Source organism: Rhinolophus hipposideros (genome assembly GCF_964194185.1).
Source record: "Rhinolophus hipposideros genome assembly, chromosome: 13".
Taxonomy (NCBI): domain Eukaryota; kingdom Metazoa; phylum Chordata; class Mammalia; order Chiroptera; family Rhinolophidae; genus Rhinolophus; species Rhinolophus hipposideros.
This window is the reverse complement of record NC_138059.1, coordinates 58,962,471-58,975,445: the sequence shown is the minus strand read 5'-3', so window position 1 is coordinate 58,975,445 and position 12,975 is coordinate 58,962,471. Positions and strand designations below refer to the sequence as shown.

General features: G+C 37.3%; 1 protein-coding gene across 4 annotated transcripts in view; it reads right to left on the bottom strand.

The window, feature by feature from the left end:
• Nucleotides 1-12,975, bottom strand: part of NKAIN3 (sodium/potassium transporting ATPase interacting 3) — a 547,012-nt gene that overhangs the window by 292,182 nt on the left and 241,855 nt on the right. For all 4 annotated transcript variants that reach the window (XM_081070859.1, XM_081070861.1, XM_081070862.1 and 1 more), the window contains exon 2: nt 4,024-4,161. In XM_081070859.1, coding sequence (XP_080926985.1) covers nt 4,024-4,161 — 138 coding nt within the window. The remainder of the gene's footprint in view (nt 1-4,023; nt 4,162-12,975) is intronic.

Below are 12,975 nucleotides of genomic sequence, written 5' to 3'. Positions count from 1 at the left end.
GCTCCTGGTAAGTGCAGGAGGAATAGTACACACTAGTTTTTGATGTCAATTCTCAAATTCAGATTGAGATAAGGCAGTAATGCCAGTTTCTGTTGTTGAACTCAGACATATTCTGAGCTTAGAAAGCACCGTCTAGATTACCCTGTAAAACCATTTCATCCAATATCCATTAATTCATTTATTATTTGTTAAGACAAGTATTAAGCATCTTTAAAGGCCCATGCATACTGCGATAGACGTACAAGGTCGGACAATTAAGTTCACGAACTCATCCTAGAAAAAGTGCTACATTCCTCATTGCTGAATATCACTAAGGTCACCTGCAAAGTACTCCCCTTGGGAAGCTATGCACTGATGCCAGCACCTAATCCACCCTTCAAAGCAATTTTGGAACTCTTTCTGGAATGGCTATCAGAGTTGTCATCACATTACCCTTGATGTCCTGAATGTCATTGAAATGTCTTCCTTCCAATATTTCCTTTACCTTCGGGTAAAGAAAGAAATAATTGGGAGCCAGATCAGGTGAGTAGGGAGGGTATTCCAATACAGTTATTTGTTTACTGGCTAAAAACTCCCTCACAGACATGCAAGTGTAAGCTGGTGCATTATTGTGATACAAGAGCCATGAATTGGTGAAAAGTTCAGGTCGTCTAACTTTTTCACGCAGCCTTTTCAGCACTTCCAAATAGTAAACTTGGTTAGCTGTTTGTCCAGTTGGTACAAATTCACAATGAATAATCCCTCTGATATCAAAAAGTGTTAGCAACATCGTTGCAACAAGTTTGCAAACTTATTTGTCAGATCTCGGCAATGGATAAGCATGGCCTGCCTCCTGGGAGCACGCTGTTGAATGGAATGGGCTGGAGGCAAGGATGGTGACTGTGTAGGGCACTAGGACAGAAAGAGTCAGCAGGATCTGCAGGAGCAGAGAGGAAATGTCACTTACCTCAGAGTTGGGCTGTCAGGTAAGGCTCTTAAGAAGTGACCATTTAGTTGAAGGATTATTAAATTTTTCTAAGAGGGTAAGGAGAATAGGACATTCCAGTTGTGTGCAAACTATGGAGGAAAGCAACAGCATGTGGTCTTTGGAAAATACAAATAATTCAGTGTGGTTGGCACGAGGTCATGTGTGGAAGGAAACGTGCATATCACACGAGGGAGAAAATGTTGCTAGAGCTGGGGCACAAAGCAGGCAAGGCTACGTGAGTGCGAGGCTGGAGAGCAGGTAGGAGTAGAGCACATGGGGTGCCGATGTCACAAACTCTGCTCTTTCCGTGTCAGAGGCTCGCTCACACCCTTCCCAGACCTCTGCGCCATTGCTATTCTGTATCCTCCCACTGTCATTTCATCATCTCCAGAGACCCTTGGACCCTGGGCCTCTTCACTCCTTACATAACGAGTCACTGGAGAGCAGAGATGCTGTAATTTGCATTCTTTTTTATTTATCCAACCCTATCACAATATATATATATATAGTAGGTCCTCAATAAATGCTTAATGAGTGAATGGCAACTATCGACATGTGCCATCGACATCCTACTACTATGTTCCCTGTTGTGTTTCCTGCCCAGAACCCCCTTCAGTCCCTTCTTCCCTGGTGAACTCACACCTACTTACTGCAGATCCCTGCTACACAGTCACTTCTGCAGGGCCAGATGGATGTCCCCATTATACATCTTGTGGCACATGTGCCCCTTTGTAACACTTGTAACAGTTGCATTTACATGGATGATTATTTGATAAAGGCACACTTCCCTTCACTAGACTGTAGATAAGTAGGGAAGAGGGCAGAGAATATATATCTGTGTTTGCTCACCAATGTACCCCATACCTAATACAATTCAATTCCAAATACATAGCAGAGACCCAATAAACAAGGTTTGAATGAATAAGTAAATAAAAAAGAAAGAAGGGAAGTTAAGAATGAAAGGAAGAAAGGAGGGAGGAAATGGAGAAGGAAGGAAGGAAAGAAGGAAGGAAGGAAGGAAGGAAGGAAGGAAGGAAGGAAGGAAGGAAGGAAGGAAGGAAGGAAGGAAAAGTTGATTGTGAGACCCAAGTTTGGTTAGGTAGGTCAACCAAGAATATTGCTAGATTTCATCCTACTGAGACTTAGTGAAGGGATTTAAACCAGTGATTCAGGAAAAGTGCAAAAGACATACTGGAAGGGAGGAAGGCTGAAAGCAAGCAAAAAGTCCATGTACAGTAAATAAAAGGCAGAAACCTCAACTAAGACAGTAGTGATGTGAAGAGTGAGTAAAATTAATGTTCAGAAACAAACTCACAGATACAGAGAAAGAACAAAGTGATGGTTGCCAGATAGGAGTGGGGTTGGGGGCTGGGTGAAAAAGGTGAAAGGGATTCAGAAGTACAAATTGCTAGTTATACAAATAATCAAGGGGATGTAAATTACAGCATAGGGAACATAGTCAAAATATATAATAATTATGTGTGGTGTCAGATGGGTACTAAACTCATTGGGATGATCACTTTGTAAGGTACATAAATGTTTAATCATTATGTTGTACACTTGAAACTAATATAATATTGTATGTTAACTATAATTGAAAAATAAATTAAAAAAATAGAGGGTAAAAACAATAGGACTAGATAACGTCATTAACATGTACCAAACACTTCATTCCATAGAAGCCATTGGTTTCATAGTCATTAGGAATTTTGTGCTTCAGCAGAACACCAACATCATCACATAAAACGTCTGTAGTGAGGAAAAGTGCTCTGTGTTCATAGCAACAAACTAGAACATAAAATCCAGTAATTGTTTGATATTATGCATATTAAAGCATTTTACACTGCAAGTCTAACTCCATGAAACACCTTTCTAGTGGATTATACTGTGGCTTAGTGGAGGCTATCATACAGAGATGAAAAGTAAAGCAGGAATTGTTTAGCCCCTGCAGCCAGCTGAGTGACTTCAAACACATCCTTGCCTCCCAGGACGGCCATTTTGAGTGCAGAATCGTGCTGTGGGCCACTGACCTTCATCTCAGTGACACAATGAAAGATACTACCCAAAAGCCAATTTTGAGATTCAAAATAGAGAATTAATGCATTTATAGAAAATTTTATGACTTTATTCTTTTCAATAGGTATGACTGAATTAAATCAAAATTGAGATGGCATATTTTAAGGTCTAGGGTTTCTTCCAGTGAGGCAATGTTACTACTGCTTTGCAAGGAAATATTTAGTAATTCTACTGAATACGGTATATTTGTTTAGGCTCAAAGTGCATTTTTGAGTATATTACTCTAATTTACAATTACTTATATATGCTTGTTAGTTCTCACAGCTTTCTTATACATGTAGCCTAAAATATTGGCCCCTTTTTATAGAAAACTAATTATTGTGAATAACTTTCCTTTGACTGTAGAGTACAGCATACATGTCATTAATGGTCCATCAATGGAGAGTGTGCTGACCATGTTTGTCATAGTTTGGAGTATGGATTCATGTTTCAAATTTATCTTAACAAAATGGAGAAACATTCAATAATATACCGTATTAAATTCATTAGAGGTGAGTACTAAATAACCTTTTGTACATGTATTAATAATGTCCTAAATCAATTAAAATTAAATTATATTATTGTTTTCAGTCAACAAATGATTATGGCTGGGTAGGCTTGCTTTTTAGGGTGACACATCAATTGAAATGATAGTTAATGTATATTTATATCTCATCATAACATCAAGACCTCAACAGACCTCTTATTCTATCCATATCCCATATCCCATTTTGAATTAAAAGAAAAATTCCTTGTGACACTTGAATTCAGTTACACTGTGAGTCTCACTAGGACTCTTACAGTCATGTTGCTTTGCTCTCATTGTAAACTTTCACTGTGTTGTGTTTTTCACAGATAATCATCTCTTAGCAGAATTCAATATTTGAAGGCTAGACCAGCAACACCACATCATAACAGAGGGAACAACTTATTTTATTCATCTTCTCACAGCAATTTTGTAGTGTTTATGTGAAGAAACATGGTAAAAAAATAAGACTTACCACCACGATATATCGAGGTCTGTACTGAATGGTTCCAAACAAACCCAGTATGACAACTATTATATGTAGAAAATTTCCAAGAATAGGTGCCCACTGGAAGCCCAGGAAGTCAAAGATCTGCCTCTCTACTGCTGAGAGCTACAACAAAGCGAAAAGAGCCCGTTAGCATTTAACGCATGAATAAGTGTACCATATTCATCTTTAGTTCATGGCTAGACAAGTCTGCATGTTCAAGTTCAATCATCACACTGATGCATGTCCTTTTCCCTAGAGTTGTGATACCTAGTTCATGTGCTGTTTTATGCAACTTTTCTCAGAAAATATACTAAGATAACTTTGATGATTATGACTTCAAATATAAACTGATTTGAAATCTGTCTGGAGAGCTAGAGATGCACTCCTTAAATAATTTTCTAGGGTAGAAAATCTAGACAGATAGTTTATGACCTCACTATTTTCTGAAAATCATCATTACTTTTAGTAAAATGGTTGTCTTAGTATGACATACTTGAGACAATAACTCCAGGCTTGCACTGAGTTTTAGAATTGAAAAAGCAACCCTCCTACCATCCCTGCCTTCCTGTGTGAAACAAATCAAATGTTCTGTTTTTTTTTCCCCTTTCATTAGACTGTCATTGATAATGACAACTAACCACTTTTTCAAAATGAAGCTTACTTATTTACTTACCCTCGGCTCAAGGCCCAGTTGTAAAACTAAAGTTAAATAGTCCCTTTGAATCATATTAAATTGAGATCATATACCTACATGACAATTCATATTAGATTAGGTAAAATCTCTTTTAAATGCCCAAATAAAAATTATGAGCCCTAACAATTTTAGACATGCCACAGTTTATCTTATTTGCAGGATAAACAAGTACATTTTTAAATAATTCTAAAATGCATTAAAATGTACACTTAAACCATTTATGATGCGATAGATGAATTCAATATAGTCCAGTGAAAGCCAAAATATCATGTACAATATTTATTGTAGTCTATATCTAAAAATTTTGTAATTCCGCCTGCTGTATTTGGACACTAATCTTATGCATTTCAAGCAGTTTTCTAGATTTACTTTGTTAAAATAGTAATTCTAATAAAATGATCCAACCATTAGCCATACTTATGGCTCTAAAAACTACAGATTTGAAGTGAAAATAGCACCCTAGGTATTTTTCTAGTTATGTGGCAGGTGTATGCCTGAATAGCTTTAATTTCCTTGGACATAAAGAAATGTCCACTATTCAGTAAGCTGAATCTACCTTGGTTAAGATTCACCTTCAGTAAGCTATGGAGAAGAAGACAAAAGAGCAAATGCCTGAAGACAGTCACCCCAGAACCACATTCATTTCATGGGTATCTCCTAAATATTAAGTCACTTGTCACCATCTCCTGCACTCCCAAATGGGAAGACACACAGAAATGGCTAAAACACAAAACAATCAGGGCAAGGTAAGAAGCAGCACTGTATTTTCAACCCCTTTTGTCTCTGCTTGTGATTAATTAGTTCCCAGGAACCCGCCCCTAAAAATGCAGAATTTTATTTATTGGCCCATTAGTGATGTAAATATGCAGGTGTTTTATTTTTGTTTTTGGTTTTTTAATATTCAAACAGGATGGATGTGCTCAGGAAAAAAAGAAACCCCGGAGAGCAGCTGCAGGCAATTCATTCTGAAAAGCAACCCTATTTTAAAAGCTGTCGGCGCATCACAAAACCCTGTACAGTGAACTTTTCAAACAGAGAAAAACCCATTTTCTCCTCTGTCAGAAAGTGCATGGATAGCATTCTCTTTTATGGTATTAAAGAAAACATGCATAATGAAAGAGAAGCCGAATTAACACCACTTACTAGAAAATCCACGTTCTTTATTGAAGAGACAGTGTCTCTATTAGTGTTTATTCTCTGATAACTTACTTAAAAATGGATTTATGGTGGCTTGAAATAGGGCACAAACACAAGGCCATTAAGAAAATCACAGTTGGGGAGCTTATCCAGGATCAGGGAGAGGCAGCTATAACAACTATACAAACCATAAACACAATGCAATTTAAAGCCAACTAACAAAAAAGCCCTTCAAAGGAAAACACCATTGCATTTTTTACTTAATTCTTTTATCTAATTTTCATGTTAAGTTATTTAGGTATTTAGTTTATAGGCAAATATCTTCTCTCTATATGTCATAATCTCTATAGATACCACTTTTGCTTTCGAGCTTGACACTCATAATGGCCCAGAACCACTAAGTGGAATTAAAGGATATCCTGGTTGCTTTGTTAACTCTGAAAAAGTATAGATATATTTTAGAAATAGCTCTGTCACAATGGTTCTCCTCACTGGTGTGCTGAAGCTGCTGGTACTGGTCTGGTATCCCAGATGGATCGCATCTCTTTCCAACTCCAAGGTCCGTGATCTCAGGTTGGGAACTTGACATCCACCATTATGGGAATATTTACAGCACGGTCATTCGGAAAGGCTAAAAGTCAGGGTTTTATTTATTTGTTATGCGAGCCTATTGTTAAACATTTACCTGTACACCACTGAATTTGGCATTCTAGAAAATAGTGGTTCTGATCCAGGAGAGCAGTGGGAGGAAGTGATCAGATGTGTAATGAACATAAATAGAAAGCCACCAGTCCAGATGACAGCAGAAAGATGGAGGGCTCAAAGAGGATATCTGCAGAGATGCCATAGCAAAGAGAGGATGGATGAGACATTTGAAGAACCTGAGGTAGAGACTTCAAGAAAATATGAAATTAGCAAGACACTCCAGAGAAAGCAAAACCAACCAGTCATAGGTTCAAAACTGAACAGAAAGCAGTGGTGTGAAGAAAAATGGAATAACTTCGAGGTGAAAGATAAGAATCTGAAAGCTGAAAGACTAGGATAAAAAAGAATATGTTTCTTTTCTTAACAAGTTAAAAAAATTAAGGCAATCAGCATCCTAATAAAATGGAAGGAAAGGCAGGAGGAAGTGAGGAAAGGAAGGCGGGAAGGGAGGAAAGAAGGAAGAATAGTAGACCAAATCAGCGATGCAAAGAAAACGTAATTCAAAGATACCAAGAAAATTAAGATGGGGTGTGATTTTGAATGTAAATATGAAGAAGTCTCTGTAACACCCTCCCCAAGTGGTATAGGGAAGGGGACATTGGAACTATAGGAGAGAAATGTAACCCTAGCTCATACTAGGGACCGCATGAAAAATATTCCACACTCAGTATAATGTAACTTTCTGAATCAAACCATAGAAAGCTTGGAAGTCTGCATTATGGTTATGGAACAAAATGTAAAGTATCGTTTGACCATAAAAGTGTAACTAAGAGAGCTTGGGAGAGGCTGAATGTTCTGTGTCTAAATTCTATGTGTATGGCAAGGGGAAGGGAGTGTTTTACAAATTTCGCTGCAGGGTCAAGCATTTACTTTTATCAGGCTCCAAGGTGAAATATTTCCTCTAAATTTCTGAATCTTAATCACTCATACTCCCAAGGGCTTACGAAGTGTCTCTGCTTCCTTATCTTATGCCCAAGCAATATAGAGACAAATAGAAGTACCTTTAAAATACAGTTTTCTTCCTGATCCGTGTATTAAGTTTAATGCTTCACATGGTATTTTACATACTTGCTCATAATTATTACTCATTGTGAAAATTAATTCACACTTAATTAAAGAGCTATAAAACTCCAGCTGACCAAACATTTTCCTGGGCATTATCTAGGCTGGGCCTCCACAATATGCTTTTGCCCAAACGAAAACTGGGTAACAGTGTTCGTTCTTCAGGAGTGAGCACCCTTGGAGATTTCACCTTTTATGGTGAAATGGTGAGCTGCCTTTTACTCTCATTCTTGAACTTTCCCCCAGCCCACTGGAGGCAGAGACATTAAAAATATTAAAACAAGGTTACTCATGTTGGCAGAATCATAAGAAGGCATTTGATCAAATGATAGTTTCATGAAAGACTGAAATTCAAGCATATTGTATGACTGACACTCTTGTCTGTACAACCTGTAGTCTAGGAATTTGTGACGTAAGGAGTGTATAACCAAGAAGATTCAAATCTTTCCTTAAAGTTGGAATTTAAAAGCCCTAATTAACATTCCTATTAGCTAAATGTATATATCCCAGGCCATTTCAAATAAGTTTTGGGTTACTAGAGCAGGTTTCTTAATGTCTGGAAAGGTTTCAGAGCCCTTCGCTCCACTCCCATCATCCTTGATTCCTTTGCTCTAAAATCTCATAGCGACTCAACTCTCAACAGACTTTTCATGCTTAAGGTTGATGATGCCCAATTTCTGTGTTCATAGATGTGGCCTTGGCCAAACTGTGATCTTATATTTTAGGCTATAATTTGTGAATGTTTTTTCATGGCTCCAAGGAAAGAAAAAAGAAAAGGATTGATGGTATTTGTATCAACATCCTACTTCATAGAGATGTGCCATAAAAAGTTTTAATAACCCGGAGATTTACCACTATGTTAAAACAGGTGCTATTTTGGAAACATTTCTAGGTGTCTACAGACATGTGAACAAGCATTAGCATGCACACAGACTTGGATGGATCCAGGAATTCTAGATATACCCTGCTCATTATTTGGTTCAGCCAATGAAGACAGTAACAGTGTGGAGGGCTTCACAGTTTCTGCAAGGTTCTGTATTATTTTGGGTAGGGCTGACAAAGGCTATTCCAGGGAAATCAGAAACTGATCCTTTAGTGAAATGAATAAAGCCAAATGAAGTTTAATGTACCCCCTCCCTTTTTCTGCTGCTTGGTTTTTCAGTACCAACTCCAGTGGCCTGCACAACCTCTAGAGTGTATGCAGCTAGGGCAGGTGGGACCATGAAGGCTCAGGGTTGTGTATCATTAACGCCAAGCGTGATGGTCTAAGTTGTTCCTTGAATTAGCTTTTCTAATTGAAACAATGTCTCCAGAACATTGGGAAATGCTTCTTGAATTCTGTCTATACTATTTGGGTCCCTATATCTCAAGGAAATTGGATGGGCATTTCCTCCTCTTGCAGTTTAATAAAGAAGCTGTAAACTACTCAGTCAAATAAGCAATACTGGACATCAGAAAACAGCTACATATTGAGCTGCAAATCCATTTTTTGAAGAAATAAGGTAGTGAGTAAAATATCAAGGAAAGTTTCCTATTAAAAATGAACAGGTATTGTACTGCAAATGGACAGATTTGTGAAGGGTGATGAACTAAAAGAGTGCATGTGAAGGGCATTTACGGACCAAAAATTCACTCAGGAAATTTAGTATATTTTGTGCACTGACTTCGCATATCAATTGGTAAAGTGACAATTATTTCACCAACTTCTCAGTATGTCAGAGAATAAGCTAACGTATTAAAAAAGTGGTCTAAAGCCTGAAAGGATAGTAATACTATAGATGTCTTTATTTAACACTTTAATTCCTCTATATTATTCATCTAATTTGATGTTAACAGAATAGGATATATATCACTATTCCTATTGGATAGATGAAGAAACTCAGAACAAACAGCGACTTAGCATCAGAAATGAGACTAGCGTCTTTATGCCTGATCCTATATTCTTTCTTCCATACTACTCTGAAATCATATAATAAAGCATACATTGTTTAATGAGGTTAAACTTTGAAATAAGCTTTATCACAAGAGATAGAAATAAAAACGTAGTGGACTATTTCAGGATTTAATCCTCCTTCCTCCTACCGCACCCATTTCTAAGTGAAGCAAAGTCTCCTTCTGTCCTTCAGAAGAGGCAAACTACACCTTTCAGGAACTCACCAGGTGCGCTATCTTAGTCAAGTTTCAATTTATCAAATGTAGATAATAAGCTTGCAGATAAATATTAGGATATGCACATCAAGCATATAGATGGCATCAGTAAGCGCCAACAGTTGTGTGTTAGTTTCCTATTGCCAGTCCAATACTCTTAACAAATTACTAAAAACTTACAGAAGTGTATTATCTTCTATAATTCAGAAGTCAAAAATGGGTCTTGCTGCGATAAAATCAAGGTGTTGTTATGGCTGCATTCCTTCTGGTGGCTCTGGGGAAGATTTCCTTTCCTTCACTATTCTGGCTTCTAGAAACTGCCTTGGCTTTCTACCTTCATCTTCAAAACCAGCAACAATGAGTTGTGTCCTCATGTTGCCATCCCTCTTGTTTTTTCACATCTACCTCCTTCTTCCATTTATAAAGATCTTTGTGATTACACAAGGCCTTCTTGGATGATCCAGGAAAATATCTCCATCTTAACTTCAGCTGAATACTTAATTCCTTCTGTGACCTGAATTTCCATTTGTCATATAATGCTAGGACATGAAAATCCTGGGGGCCAATATTCCACCTATCACACACTTCTTATTTTTCTGTCCTCTCAATTTAGAGCTATCTTAGTTACGGTATCCTGTCCAGTGGTGAGATGTGTACATGTCTCAGTTAGGCTCTAACCAGTGTAGGAAGAGCCCAGAGTCACCCTTGTCCCTCTTTCAACCCTAGAAAACCATATCTGAGATAGCGTCACTATCAATTCCAAGTGCTACTTAACGACTGCTACGAGGCAGGCCCAGGATGAAAGCAGAATTCTTGGCCTGGAGGAGCTAGTTCACACTCTAGTGGGGAAGAAAGACATATATGAAACAATTCTAACAAAATATTATACATGCTAGGGTAGAGGAGTGTTCAAAGAGCTCTAGGTGCACAAAAGAAAGCGTTTTAACCTCTTCCTGGAATGACTAGCATATCTCGAATACCATTACAAAAGAGGAGGCTAGTGAATGGGGTTCCAAAAGCATGGTCAAAGGTTTACATGCAAAGAAGTGTGGGGCAGGACAATTAAAGCAAAAGACACAGCAGAGCATATCAAGGTGCTGTAAAATGTCTGGTTTGCTTCTGAGACAAGTGCTTTAAAAATATTCAATTTTAGTTCCGCTGAGTTAAGTCCACTTCCTGGGATTTGTCTTAGTAGGACAAGTCTAGAGGCAACATTGCACAGTGTTTGGCGCACAGACTCTTGAGCTAGATTGGCTGGTTTCAAATCCCAGCTCCGCCATTTATAACTTGGGATCCTGGGCAGTATTCTTGAATTCTCCGTGCTTTGGCTCCTCGCCTGAGAAGGATAGAACGTATTTCACCATGTTGTTTGCAGACTAAATGAGTTAATATACATAACATATTTAAATCTGTGCCTGGCACACACATACACATACATACACACACGTACCGTGTTTCTCTGAAAATAAGACCTAGCCAGACAATCAGCTCTAATGCATCTTTTGGAGCAAAAATTAATATAAGACCCGGTATTATTATATTATATTATATTATATTATATTATATTATTATATTATATTATATTATATTATATTATATTATATTATATTATATTATTATATTATATTATATTATATTATATTATATTATATTATATTATCTCGGTCTCATAGTAAAATAGGACCCGGTCTTATCTTATCTTATCTTATATCCTATCTTACCTTATCTTATATGACCAGGTCTTACAGTATAGTAAATTAAGATCGGGTCTTACGTTAATGTTTGCTTCAAAAGACACCTTAGAGCTGATTGTCCAGCTAAGTCTTATTTTCAAGGAAACACAGTATATAAAGAATGAGGGGGATTGAAAACTAAGTATCCAGTATTATGGGATGTTAAAAGTATATATTGATATATCCATAAAGTGAAATACTAAAGGATAATGCAGATTGATATGTATTGATATAACAGATGATCATGGATATTATACAGGACATATAATGGGATTCTGTTTGATAACAGAATCAAGAAGTATTTTGAGAACTTCAAAGTGTATGAAATATTTGTATAATATAAATTGTGTGTGTGTGTGTGTGTGTGTGTGTGTGTGTAGAAACACAGAATATTGAATCCATCTATCTAAATCATATCTGAATAGTGGAACTTTGGTTGTTTAAAAATTATTGCTACCCTAATTTTTCTAAATACTTAAGTTAATGAGCATGGGTTACTTGTGTTAAGAAAAAGAGACACATTCTGTGTGTGTGTCATATCTCAATCCACAGTTGGAAATACATTTTCTACCTTGTACAATACACATATTGAAACAAGATACCAAGAGGCATGCTTAATCTTTGTGTGTGTGTCATAGCCCACTGTTGTAGAGTATGGAAGGTGCCTCATAGAGGAAGATGAAAAGCAAGGTGGGTTTGGATAAAGAATTTGAGATTTACTGCACAGGTGTTGGGCATCCAATAAACCTTTATCTCACGCATAAAGAAATTTCATAAACATCACCATACTTTAGAAAATCTCTCTGTCAGGTTTGAGAGCGTTTTGATCTGGTTTTGCAATGGGAGTAGGGAGGTCGTACAGGTAAGGGTAAGATCGGACTGAAGGTAAGGCACATGGTTGAAGCTACTGAAATCATCAGGTTACAGAGGATGGGAACCTGAACTAAGATAGTGGTAAAGAGAAGTTAGAACAGGGACAGTGTGGAAATATTCAAGAACCAAAATCTAAAGGCCAATTATATGTGAGAGGTGAAGGATAAACCAAGTCATTTTGGCTTACATTTTTACTCTCATGAAGGAAAACTTGCTGGGTGGATACTGTTATAATCCTTGAAAGTGAGGAGGAAAATTATAGTTTTGAAGCTGATGTGTTGGAATCCTTTATAGAAGATCTTATACAACATCGGATTCCTTATGCCAATTGTGGGCTTTCCTTATCCTTTTTCTAAAATGCAAATTAAAACCTAGTGTGAACACCTGTGGACTGTGCACTTTGATAACGTCCCAAAGCAAGGAGCTGGTAACTATCGTGTTTCGCTCAGGACAGGTATGGAGACCCTCTCCTCTGTTTGTTAGCATATGCACAAAAAGACAAGTGCTTTGCAGTTTAGGTTAAACCAAATATAATTAGAATAATTGAAATAATAGGTAAGGACTGGGCACAAAACATGCTATAGG